General features: G+C 37.0%; 1 protein-coding gene across 3 annotated transcripts in view; it reads left to right on the plus strand.

Annotated features, from left to right (window-relative positions):
- Positions 1-246: 246 nt before the first annotated feature.
- myo1b (myosin IB) overlaps positions 247-14282 on the plus strand; it is an 88069-nt gene continuing 74033 nt past the window's right edge. The window contains exons 1-3 of one of the 3 annotated variants that reach the window (XM_055149191.1): positions 247-317; positions 8056-8201; positions 13836-13951. In XM_055149191.1, the coding sequence (XP_055005166.1) occupies positions 8076-8201; positions 13836-13951 (242 nt within the window). In that variant the 5' untranslated portion in view covers positions 247-317; positions 8056-8075. The remainder of the gene's footprint in view (positions 318-8055; positions 8202-13835; positions 13952-14282) is intronic. The other 2 variants (XM_055149187.1, XM_055149182.1) reach the window with 2 other exon arrangements.

A 14282-nucleotide genomic window follows, 5' to 3' on the forward strand; every position in this document is an offset into this window, starting at 1 on the left:
AGGCGACTTAGCACGTCCGGTAATACTGTTCGCCGACATTACCGTAAGCCCAGCCCACTCCTTATATTAAAAAATAAATAATAAAATCCATATGTCCCTTTTTGAGATGACAGTCTTCTAATCTATAGGAATTATAGATGGAAAAAGTCTTACACAGTATTTGATTTGGTGACTTGTGATGTATTTTCTATGTGTAGGATCAAAACGGTGACCCAGAATCTCCTATTTTCTAACATTGGGGGCAAGCTCCATTTGATCTTACCAGCACGTGCCTGGCGCCTACAGCGTTTGCCAAGGAGGATAGAGATAAGGCGGAGGTGAGCCAACAAGGGATTTTCAGACAAATCTAAAATGCTGATTTGGATGACTAAAATAGCTCATCTCATATTTGTTGTTTGTACCAGACATTTCACAAATCATAAATCCATATCCTCTTATGCAAATATAAGGTTCAGTATTAGGTCGCAAAACAATTTTTTTTCTGTCAGTCTCTATGCTCTAATAGGCTTTACATTACAAAAGGGTGTAGGTATGATTTTGTAGGGATGGAAACTGTAAGGCTCAATTTGACATGCCCCTATTTTGACTTCATTTTATTGTGCCGTAATAGACTAATAGATCAACAAACAAAATATTGGTACAAAAATATTTTATAACGTTTCTGCCATTGTTTATAGTTTTTCAACACTCCTTTAATTTTACTATAATTAATTAGATAAGGTCACTTTAGGGTCACTTTATGTAACTTTTTGGGAAGGAACCACGTGCTTGACCTCCATGGAGATGCTATTGCTTTGCATGAAATGTTCTGTAGTAAGGCATTACATTTTTACTGCATTTTTACTATGAGCAGGCTTGCCTCTCCAAAGATCTGTCCTGTAACTTGGCCTATAGTGGAGTTACTACTTGCATCCATGGAGATATAAAATGCCATACTGTGGAAAATCCATGCAATGCAATAACCTTTCGATGTAGAGGAGGATGCGGAGTCTTTATACCAGAAAACTTACATATTATTAACATGTTAACAACTTAATAAAATGTGTAAAAGGAAACTTATGTAGCACATCTTTTATTGTAGGAAACACTGGTTATTGCAGCAAGCCTGAATAAATGTAGCATGCATCAGAAAGAGCTGTACTTATCAGTTTAATCAATAATAGTCACAGGACGGCAAGACTATGGTTACTTATTGTAAGGTAGAACTTTTAATCTACTGCTGTATGTTTGCGTTGTATTTTCAGTACTTTTAAATCCCTAACTCATCTTTATCTCCCAGTCTCTGTCCTGACGGTGCACTCTGCGAGGTGACACACATCCCGCTAAGGGCATCGGACTGAGGTTTTGAAACATTGGCGATTTGTGCGATTCTGACGTGAGATTAATGGCTGCTAAGCCTCGTGGGTAATGACCACCGGCGGGATTTCATCAGATGTAAAACGCATCAGAGAGATTGATAAAGCTGGGCCGGTTTAATCTACTGTCAATCCATATACGGCCTGTCATTTTGATCAAATTCATATTTTCATTATAAGAAGTGGCAAAAACTGCAACCGCGGTCAATATCTCAATAGCGGCCTGGTTTATTTTCCACTCAGTGAGGATAATCTGTAGAGTTTAATCAACGCTGTCAGGTTTTCGGTCTTTTTCTCATTTTCTTCTCTTGGATGCCGTACAACAGTTAACGGCAGGCGGCAACACTTCACTAATGGGATTGTGTCATTCGCTGCGTGGCGCTGCATGGAACCCGGAGAAAATCTGGGCTAGTAGGTTATCACAGCGGTAGAAAAAAAGACAATATATATGAGAAAATGCATGCAATATTTGATTACATGTGTTGGATATTATAACATGGATTATGGTATGTATTTACCTCAGAAAGATTACTGCAATAAATTGCAACAAAATTTTAACTAACAGCTTTTTCTTGGATGGGAACTAGTGTAAAATAAAAATCATGTTTGGATTTCTCCTTTTTCAAACCCTTGTCACTATACAAATTGGAGATGGATCGATATATTAGTTGATATATCAGGCCAATATTTGGACTTATTACCCAGATGCATAAAGAATACACACACTTTCGTTTGTGGTAAAACCAAAAGGGTTGAGGGTGAGTTTGTAGTAAATTTAAATTAATCAAAATCTGCCCCACATATCTGCTCAAAAATATCGGCAGAGCTTATTTGGCATTGGTACTAGGGCTGGTTATCATTAAGAAGTTGCCAATACCATACATACCTCGATACATAGGCCACGATACGATACATATGACGATACAGTGCACTTCCAATTCGATACGATATGTTTAAAATTGATTTGATACAGTTCAGTAAAAAATCATGGCTGTAATACTAAATGTCTTTGTTAAACCACTTCTTGTGCAAAGTTAATATGAAACATGCCCATTTTAATAATCAAAACAGTGAAAATGTCAAATGTGTCTCATAAACAAGTTTCCTTCCTCTGAACAAGCAACAAAACTGTAGGGCTGTAACAAAATAATTTAGTAAAATATAAGAAAAAAATACTCTTGCCCTACATTGCTACAGCAGCCCATGATACTGATGCTGTATCCTCACATTAAACAATATGATATATCAATATTTCAATATTTTTGCACACCCCTAATCTGTACAATCAGTACTGGCACTGGCCATGAAAAAGTCTTGGTCGATCTCTAATGGAAACAGCAGTGATAATATCTGAAACTACACGTCGAATAAATGTAGTCTCAAATCTCTGGCATGTATGGCAGGTATAGCCCCCTAACATGTTCTGAAATGCATGATTCTACATAGTATAGTTCAGTCTTTTTGATGATGTTTAGTTTAAAATGTGCACATTAAACTGAATACTAAGTATAGGTGCAATCTGCAGCTGAACTATGATGCAACATTGTAAAATCTTGCCTTGAATTCCAGTAAGGCCTTTAGAGAAAAATGTAAGTTATTCTCAGTGTATTGAAGCTTCATTGCAGTGTTGCCCCATAGGCTGTAAGAGTCCTGAACATGTGATCCCTCTCGCACAGGGAGGCACAGTTCTGAGTGTTTGTTTATGCCAAGTGCTAGAGACAGCCCCTTCTGTAATTCACTCCATAGCAGCAGATTAGCCTACAGTAGCTTTGGGGAGTGAACGCGTACTCCCACAAAACATCTGACCTGCCAAAGTAAGTAATGATCCAAGTGGTTTCATGAATGAGTCAAGATAACAAAGCAGCCAACAGAAACAGATCAGAGGAGGATAACGCATTAACTTTTATCATGTAAAAGTTTACACCAGATGATGCATAAATTACAAAGTTGTTATCAGTTGAAGTGTAAAGTGAATTCAGATGAAGCAAATATCCCCCACCCCTCCATCCGAACTGTCCCTGTCTCGCAATTGTCATTAGGGATACACTGATGCAGCTTCTACCGATACTGATTCCGATACTGTAGCTAAGTAATCTAACTATCTGCTCAATATCAACCCATATCAACTAAAATAAAACTGATTAAACAGATAAAATGATTATTTATCGCTAAGTAATTGCAAAACATCTTTGTATAGCCTTTTATTACATCAAATTATATGCCCAGGATATTGACCAAACTAGTATTTGGAAGCCGATATCCGATCCAGCAATTTTTTGTAGTCTTGATGCCAATATCCGATACCACTCTTAGATCAGTGTATCCCTAATTGTCATATTGAACCAGGATACTAAATCAATACAAACATTAGTATTGAAAGTAGTTACTCGTTTAAACAAGTCAAAACTGAAATAAAGCACAAATGTATTATAGAATGTGTAGTAATTCTAGTAATTCTAAAGGAGCTACTTTTATATTGTGTTGAATATTACTACTATTGCCTAAAAAATGCGTGTGGTATCAACATCTTTATTGTGTATCGAGCCTGAAATTATAGTTTTGTAACAACATTACCCTGGTGTTGCATGTAACAAATCCCCTGCTTTTTGAACATCCGCAATCCTAAAATGAACTCTGCTATACATTTATTACCACAACTCACATCCAGTTTATCCAGCATCAGGCAAATGTCCCTTTGAACAATCTGTCTTAAGCAGCAGGATTCATGTAATGCCCAGCAGTGTCACAAAGAAAGACATCCATTTTAGTTAAAGACCATTACACAGAGATGATATTCTATGTAATGGGATGGGAGCGAAGTCTATTCATTCCTCTAGAGATGCACAGATGACATTTAGAGGGAACAAACTTGATTTAAAGCGGCATACCAGACAACATAAGCAGCTGTTATGTTTTGGCTTTGTGTTATTTTAAGCCACTATTTTTGTTGGAGAACTATGGCTTAACGAATTTAAACTTGGACAAACTAAATCAATCTACAAGGGGACTTACTCGGACACACAAGTATATCATAAAACAAAATACAAAATATATAAATCACAGTAATATTAATAATACTATAGTAGAATACAAAATTAAAGTCCCTGATGATTTGATATGATACTGTATACATGGCTCACAATACAATATGACAATACATGCAATCATTTCTATTTACACTGTGCAGTATGTCAGTATTTTTAAATAGCCAGATACATTTTAACAACAATAGTTCTTTGTTAAACCACTATTTTCACTTTGTTATTACGAATACACCCATTTTTCATCAAAACATGTCATGAACATGTCAAATGTAGGGGATGCGCCGATCCAGAAAAATTGGCTAGATTGAGTATTGATTCCATGATATCGGTTCAGTCGATATCCTGGTCGGGCCTGTGATTGGATGAGGATGTCTCATAGTGATTGAACTTTAATTCCTTCAAAGCTCCTCAGTAATTATTTGCAGGATAAATTGTTACATAACATAAATCAATCAAATTTGTTAATTATGTCTTGAGAGAAAAAAATGAATAAAATCAGCTCCTACGATTAATATTGGATACTGGCAGATACTAAAAGCTGTATTTTCAATATCTAAAAAAGATAGACTGGTGCTTCCGTAGTAAAATGTATTGCATAAATAAGTTCCCTTCTATTAAACAAGTGGCACAATCTCAAAATTGTTTAGTAAAAGATACCAAGAAATACTCATGGTGATACAGCATTAACAATTCTGTATCACCAAATTTCCAAATTTAGTATCACGAGATTTAGCAGTTTGGATATTTTTGCATACAAGAAGTGCTGTAGTAAGGATATGTACAGGTGAATTTGTGATTTGCCATAACATATATGATTATCCATTACATAAGGGTGAGTTGTTGTATAGTTATATGGACTAAGTCTTGTGTCCAAATATCTTCCTCTTGTTTGGAGTCCTCTGAGACCAAATTAGTGCGCTGGCAACTTTACAACACTACCGACTCCTCAGTGCACTTGGATTGCAACTAACATTAATCATTTCGTCCATCTGTCCCACACTACCTTTTCAAACAAGCTTGCTTTCATTAGTGCTGTTAGCGTCTTAGCCAGGCAACTTTTTTATGGCCTTATAACACTGTACCCTGCAGGAACACTGAGTTTCTCGAAGAACTTGTGAACTACACTTCATAGTGGGGTATCTTTCTTCCAAGGGACCATGCTGTTCCCAAATTACTCCTAAAAGCTGATTGGAGCGTTATTGACTTGGCGTTCAAACAGGGTTCCCTTATTGAAATCATGTGGTCATAATATGTCATGTTTCAGATCACATGATGAATTAACTTGCAGTGCCCACTATCAATAGAAGTTGTATGAAAGGTTTCAGTTCTGTTTATGGGTGTATCACAAATATTAGTTTAAATTTTATTGCTTTAAAGTAGCAGATGTTGTGAGTTACTGTAGCAGATTTATGGTAACTGCATCCGGACCATAAGTTTAAACTCATGTGGTTTTAATAGGGCTTGGCAATATGGCAATATGTTGTTTTGATTTTTACATATAGAACATGATTATAGATTTTATTGTTTTCGTATTAAAAATAGCAGTGGTGTTTAAGCTTAATTTTATGAAAATAAACAAGACACATTTTGAATCAGTGCCACTGGGAAAAAAATAAAAATAAATAAAAACATACAGTCCAATTTATTCCTCCAGTCTGAACTCCAGACATATATTTGATGTCTGAGTGCAGACCTGTTGATTAAAAAGACTCAAGAGTATCACTGGCTGTGCTTACATTCACACTCAAAATCTGATTTATAGCAACTTTTTGGAGTTATTTCTTTCTGATCATGGTCTCTTTGATTACTTGCGTCAGATTTTGCCTCAAGTAATCAAAAAGGCCCAGAAATCAAACTAATCAAATAATCAGATTTTGGTGTGTGTGTGTGTGTGTGTGAACAAGATGATTTGAAACAACTGGATTTCTATTAAAACTAAAATCATTGCACAGCCTTGTTTCATCTCTTTCATGATACTACTTTTTTGATTGATCTGGCCTGGTTTGGACTGTCCGAGCAGCAGGAGCAGCAGCAGTAGTAGCAGACATGTTTGGTACAGCAAAGCCCTGCATCCCCTCTCTGAATGAGCTTTAGTCCTCTCTTTTATCTCAGGCCCAAAGCTTCGGGATTACTGACCGAAAGGCCACAGGAGACTGCTCTGAAAACTGCCACTGACAGCAAGGGCTTTGTCTCTGTCCACCATCACAACCACCAGCCTGTATTACTGTCACGATTTCGAAAACGTTCATACTGATTAAATGTAAATGTAAAAAAAAAACCAAAAAAAAAAACATAATGTAGCTTAATAATTGCCAAATGCTCAGATGGGACTTTTTTGCCTGGCACACTCTTTATGTAAAATGTGCGTCTGAAAGCTTCTAACTACTGCTACTACTTTCTACTACGTTTTTGTGGATGGATTTGCTTTTAGGGTTGCACTGAATCAAATTTGAGTTGAATTGAAATGGAATAGTTTCAAATCTTCAATAACCAGCTTGGGTCTTTTTAATCTAGGCATCTAGATCCAATCATCTGCCAGTAAAAGTGATTTGTTGTAGCAGAGTTCAGACATTGGAGGAATAAGTTTGACTTGTTATTAATAAGAAACTAAAAGTGAGAATCGTTTTTTGTTACTTCACCTTTTTGCCAGTTCATTTGTGTTTTGTTTAACTTCTGTTAGAATTTTTAACATAATATCTGATCATTCTATTTTTATTTATTTAGTTTATTTTAACCTATTTCTAACCATGGCTGAATAGCACCCCAGCCAACCATGCTATCATGCAGTTGAGTGTCTCTTTTTCCTGCCGTCGATATGATTTATAAGGCACTCCTAAACATTAGTCGATTCACACAGCGCAAGCACACAGGGGTCGGGGGGGTAACTGTTATGTAATCACCTTTGGGACTGTTGAAAATGCCAGAGGAGAGCAAAGCAGCCAATCAGAGGGCTCGATTTCCCCCTGGAGCCATAGCACTGCTGAGCAAACATGTCTGCCCCACAGTTTATTTGCACACCGCTAACTTCAGGCCTGTTTGTTTACCGATCACAGAAAACTCTTCAAAAGTGCAGATCTCACAAATGATTGAGAGCAAATAGATAATGGGCTTTTATTTTGCACTTAAGGTGATGGCATGCGCAACAGGTTGCACAACCTAAACAGGCACAAAAAAAACAACAACATTATCCTACTCTACTCCTAGGTACTCCTGATGAAGCCTAACTAAAGATCTGAGATGGGTCCCGGGGTGCTGCATTGTGGACGCCAGTGTGGACATCCATTGCTCCTGATTGTTTTCCACAATAGTTACAATAATATGCATAAAAGAAGGCATACAGTTAAGATATAATACAACATATCTTTACTGCATTTCATGTTTGTGGTGACAGTGTTGATGATGGAGTTTCAATTTAATTCATTAGTATTAGTAGCCAGTGTTTGGTTAGACATACCAGTTCAACTTTTGACACTACATTCTTGTTTCAAATAATTGTGATTTCAAATATGGCCCAAATAACCATGGTTTTGTTGTTTTTGCCCTAATTAAGGTTCTCAAATGGTACCATATCTAACCTCTTCTACATAACCAGCAGTTAATATTTTCTTTATTGAAGAATGAATATAAACCACCTTTCTTTGTGTTTTGTGATGCAGAGAGGGCAGAGTGAGCCAACATGGAGGTGAAGACGTCACTTCTGGACAACATGATCGGGGTCGGGGACATGGTCCTCCTCGAGCCCCTGTCTGAGGACTCCTTTTTAGACAACCTGAGGAAACGCTTCGACCACAACGAAATCTATGTAAGTAATGATACTGACAATGCCACATCACACATCGTTTTACATGGAAAGGGAACCAAATGAGGTGATAATAATTTACTGATGTTTAACTATGATCAACTGTACCAGGCACGTCTCAGTTAATAGACCATCGGCCATGCTGAAATGATAGATCACAAAAGCCTTTTAGTGCATAAAACACCTATCTTCATGCATCTTCCATGTGAGTAACATTGTAAGGTCCTACTGATGTCAAAGGTCCTTTTGCTAGTTTTATTTTTGTTGCCGCATTCAAAAGGTCAAAGTCAAAACTGGCCATGCAAATGACAGTGGATAAAGATGCGTTTAATGTTGCCTCTAACAAAAAGTTTCTTATAAACTTTTTATTTATTGTTTCCATGAAATTGAAACCAAGTGATACACTTTAACTGATATCACTTTACTTAAGCAACTGTGTTCAGATAATATGTAACAAGATTTTTACAACTTTAAAAGAAACAATAGAACAACATACGGTTTTCATAATGTCAACAGTTACAAACTATGTCTTGTTAAAAGTCTTCCATGTGGTTAGTGTTATTTTCTTTTAAGGAATGACATTTATGTTGACAGTGCTCAAGCCCTGTTTTGATAGTTCCAGAATGTGTTTTGGTGTCATGCCCTTCACATTTGCAGCTTAGCAGTTGACTTATTTTGATGGTCCACTGCCATAACATGTAGTTAGTGCTAGTCTGGAACAAGTCTTTACACAGCAGTATTCACCCCAACCTCCTGCGTGAGGACTCCCAAGGGGAAATCTGGGATAGTTTTCGTATTGTCATTGTTCCTCTTCTCACTCAGTAATTTAGTCCTGACCACAGACATGGCACAGATACAGAGGCCACAGTAACCAGACAATCAATAAATCACATTGCTCTGGAATGTAGATGATGCCTTTTTAACCAACCATGAAATCCACTGCCCTGCGATCAAGGAACAGAACTAGTGCTAACTGAATGTGTGGCAAAAACCATGTTGTTGATATCAGCAAAACATCTTGCTTACTTTGCTTTTGTCTTAATTTGGCTAGGAAATAAAAATTAATATGCTTTTTTAAAGGTTTGCTATAAAAATGTTCTGATGGTGTGACCTCCAGTTGCTTGTCTCCATGGTGAGAATATTGCTTAGCCTCCATTAAACCTCTCTGCCCCCCTGGAGACAAGCAGGTTGCACGACCAGGCCACGACCAAATTACGAGTCAGATCTGTGGAGAGGCCACCTTGTAAGAATGCATATCTTTCAAAGTATTTAAATTATGCAACTGATGGATAAGTTAAATACCATACTGGAACATTCCATGCAAAGCAACATTTCCATGGAAACACACATCTAAAAAGTTGCATTATGCACATTCTCTTGAACATTCCAGTAATATCAAAGTATGTTTTATGATTCACAATTGAACTTAGTAAAATTTCAAAAGCCCACAGTATGGATGAGGCCTTTATAGACTGTGACACCCCACAATTGGCGTTGCTCGGCAGGTCTAGAGCCGAGATGATTACAGTCCTGGTTTGGCTCACCGGGATCAGAGCCGAGAGGGTGATGTCATCTCACATAGCCACCATCGCCATAGAAACATGTTTTTGACATTCACTTTAGATGGAGCCACTTCCTGCTGAGATGTTGGAATAGGTTTTTCTCATTTCGCATGGCCTCACTTTCCATAAGCTCTGACCTAAATGTAAAGTTAAACTCCAACAGCTGCCTGACTGTGGCTGAAAAGGACTCGGGAAGAATACTCTCTTTGTTTGAGAGAGGTTTTCAGATGTTGGTGGAAGGTGTTATTGGTGACATTTTAGGTATAGTTTCAGCCTTATGATTTGTTTTCTGTTGTGGATGCCTTTTTGAAGACTTTTTGCCATTCAAAAGATGGAATATTTTGTTTTGTTTTTTTCACCACTCCATAACCCATAAAGTTCCAGAAGTTCGGCTTGGTTAGTACCATAATAAAGCTGGTTTAGTACCAATCAATAATGGACCTGGTTTGGACCTGGTTTAGACCTAGATATCTGGATTTCCATTTTCAGTTCTGACCTAGATATAGTTTTTTTTTTTGTTTGGACAAGGTTTAAACATTGATTTGTCTCCAATGAAACCTAGTTAAGTCCTGGTTAAGTCCATTTCCCTTGTTTAGATAATTAAACTAAAGATTATACTTTATTTTGGATGCCCTAGTTCTTGCCTTGTCTGACATGTTTGAAGTCACTGATGTTCCACATATGGTAGCCTGACCTAAAATGACTTGTGTACTGTTCTTCAAAATATTATGAACAAAGTTTCCAGCTTTGGTTAATTCAATTTATTTCCAAAAGCTGAGAATAGCTGACTTGTCTTTTTCTGAAGCGTTTTCCAGGCTGTGGTTGCCCACTACCAGGAGCCATTTGTTTAAAACTTCACTGATTATTGGTCTAAGCTGAGGCTGTGTGTCACTCCGCTAAATATGTTTTCTACATCAGAAGAACTTTGGTTTATTTATGTAGATGTTCCTGGTACAGCCCATTTGAGTGCATTAGCCCCAGTTGACTTCACACTTCTGGAAATATTTATCATAAATTGACTATATGCTACATAACATATGCGCTTAATCAATTTTAAATACCTCGCTAAATGGGTCAGACATATTTGTGTTATAGAAGTGCGTTTGCAATGTCTTACAAATACCACTGGCTAAAACCAAAATTGGCAATGAGTAGTGTTAACATCTTAGGACACTAAAATGAGTTAAGACAAGTGTAATCCAGTTGGCTCCATTTAGTCTAAAATACTTCCCACAGTCTCAAAACAAGATGGACTATATTGGCATCACAGAAACACACTTTTTGTTGTTGTTGTATTATCATAAGCATTTAAATGTAACTATATGGACAAAATGATAATAAAAAAAAAAAGAGATTCAAGGACATTATTTGTGCCACCATAGTCTTCTCGGAATCTATGAGAAAAATTATGGAACCTCATGGAGACTGGATATTCTGTTTGAGTTTAGGGTGTGTTTATATATTATTTAAATCATTGCAAATTTAGCTTCAATTGTGATTAAACATTTAGCCCCACTTTACAAGACAAAACATGGTAATAGTGGGTTTCTTTTAAAGTGGTGATTTGCAATGATCAAATGCGTCTAAAACAATGAGATGATCTCAGGGGCTGCTTTATGCTAAAAAGCCTATTTCAGTAACCATTTCCTCAGACTGCGGACTATTAACGAGTAAAGAACCCTACACTTATCCAATAAATCTGTGGTGTACTTGTCTGTGGTGTGAATGTACTTTCCCTCATGTGGCATCATCCCCTGCGGGTAACTTATACCCCCTCTTACCTCCCCTTGCCCCCCTTCACCCTCCATCCTAAACTATCACATGACAACTTAGCACTGAAGACACATGGCTTTGTTTAGCAGAAGGACAGTACATCAACTGTGGTTAAAATATAGCAAAAATAATGCCCCTATTAACTAGTGTCATTACCTGTCCTTCTCAAAGATGATGTACATTTGAGAGAGCCCCACAGTACACTTCAGACTATGCTATTGATACTTTGCAGCTAATGTCAAGTCATGATTTACAAATTTCTTCTTTTTCTATTGCAAATATACCCACAATTTAATCTTCAGTTTCTATTTGCATAAATCATCTGCTAATTTGCTTATCATTGTAAACTTCAACAACAATGGCCTGCGTACCCTGTGTACTTTCCTTTCTTACTTTGTCCTTTTGGTTAACCTGCGTTTATTTATCCTGCACAACCCCCATTCTCTGGAGTTTCACTTTAAATGTCGGCCCCGCTGAATGCTGGGAGTCTGTGGGAGGCAGAGGAAGCGCCACAGAGAAGGCCGTGATCCGATATCGTCAAAGTGTCTTATGCAACGAGCATTAGAGGCGATCGAACGGCCTGTGTGTCTGTAAAGTGCTGTGAGGTTCAGTGTGTGGAGTGGGAGGATGATGACTGTCCCCTGCAGATATACACCTGACAAGAGGAGGCTGCTGAGTTGGACAATGTGATCAGCAACGTGTATAGGAATGTTATATAAGATACTGGGTGAATATGCATATACTAACACTAGTGTGAAATGGTTGAAAATACAGACAAAATGTATAGTATTGATGTTACAATACTAAATTCTTGATTTCTTTTTGGGAGATGGCTTGATACAGTTTTTGATACCACAATCAAAATGAAGAGAACACATTTAATTGATTAATTAAGATCATTTTAAACACCAGTGTTATCAAGACCATTCATAAACCTCTTTCAAGTTCAGTTTTGTCCTATGTGATTTACAGTATTTCAGTGAAATAAGTATACATTTTTCAATATTCTCAATAATTCTTTGTAACTCTTGCATTCAGTGGACTTAGATTTAGAGACATCTTTCTGCCCACAAGGGAAATTACTTGACTATTGACAAATATGTGTTGTTGATATTTCTGTTAGGGGTCATGTAAGGGTGAGTGAGATTACCCTTTCACAGCAAGATGGTTTCTCGTGATATTTGGGAGTTCACAAACTCACAAGAATCCATCTTGGCATGTGCCTGCTGTAAGGTTGATTGGGTAGGTGGACCAATCAGCAGCATTGAGTTTTGTGCCTTTTTGGACAGGGCAGATGCTTTTCTCTGAACTGGATGCAACAAAGGTTTGATTTTTCGACTTGTTCTGCTGTTGTGACGCTTTGACCAATCAGATTCAAAGAATTGTCATGATGTGTAGAACTCTATCCAGAATGAACGTCACCTCACAAACCTGGCTCACACCAGATTGCTATATGTGTCACTCCAAATTATGACTGGATGGTCACAGTGTATATAGAACATTTGAATTGTCTTTTGAATTGTCCAATTGTCATTTAGCTATTAGCACATATTCTACATTCTGCCCAGAAACATGTTAAAAACTACTTTTTTTTCTTTTATGTTAAACACATTACATGTTACATACAGACTTCTGTTCTTTCTGTTGAAGATGATTCAAAGCCAATCCTGATGGTTTGGAAATTCCCTTTATCTCATCCAGTCCAGAACAATGTAGTGAATGTCCCACATGTAAACACAGCTTCTTCCTTTATTTTCCCACATAAATACTTTGTTTATGGACATAGGAGGGACTTTTCACTGGTGATGCTCTTGTCTATTAATATAACGGCTATACTGTATGATGACAACATACCATTCTACTCCACAATGACAAACAACTGTGTTTATTTATATAAGGGTATAGGATATTAGGACATGGCCAAGTTTAGAGAAATCTAATTGGAAATCCTACATCTTTTCCACAAATAAGATGTAAGAAAAAAATCTCCCAAAATGTCATTTGTCTACTCTTTTTGTATTATTGTTTCTGGACTGGACACTTATAGCAGTAAGAATGTGCCTCTAACAACATGACCTCTCTGTCTCCAGTCTGGCTCCTGTTGTATTATTTTTTTATTTAAGTATGTTCCTTCAGGCAGTGCAGGTCTCAACAATACATGAACCATATAACCCGCTAAGTATTGCTGACACACGGAGAAATTCAAGCAATAACCAAAAATTTATGCTATGGGAAAAATGCAGTCAGTTTAAAAATGTATGATTTCATTTTCTAATTATTTGTTTTTGTTTTGTTTCTACAGACATACATCGGCAGTGTGGTGATCTCCATAAACCCGTACAGGTCACTGCCCATCTTCACGCCAGACAAAGTGGAGGAGTACAGGAACAGGAACTTCTATGAGCTCAGTCCACACATGTGGGTACTTTTCATACATGTGTTTTGTCTAATGCAATGCAGTGTGGCACTTTTTCTCATTTAAAATGGCACATTTAAAGCAGATCATATGCAGAGCTGTGGCTTGTTGTGGAGATAAAATAAAACTGCTTGTAAGCCCAAGAACTTATTTAAAAAAATTTGGTAATGTGTTAATAATAATATAGATAATATAGATAATATAGATAATATAGACTTTAGGATGCAAGAGTTGCCACAGCATCTTTTATTTTTTATTTTTTATTTTTTTATACTCGTTTGTTTTTTCTTTCTCTTTTCTTTCGCTTACATTACTGCACATGGTTGCCCTCTG

The sequence above is a fragment of the Boleophthalmus pectinirostris genome, unplaced genomic scaffold (genome assembly GCF_026225935.1).
Source record: "Boleophthalmus pectinirostris isolate CB_2022bp ecotype Guang Dong unplaced genomic scaffold, ASM2622593v1 HiC_scaffold_1, whole genome shotgun sequence".
In the NCBI taxonomy this organism is placed as follows: domain Eukaryota; kingdom Metazoa; phylum Chordata; class Actinopteri; order Gobiiformes; family Gobiidae; genus Boleophthalmus; species Boleophthalmus pectinirostris.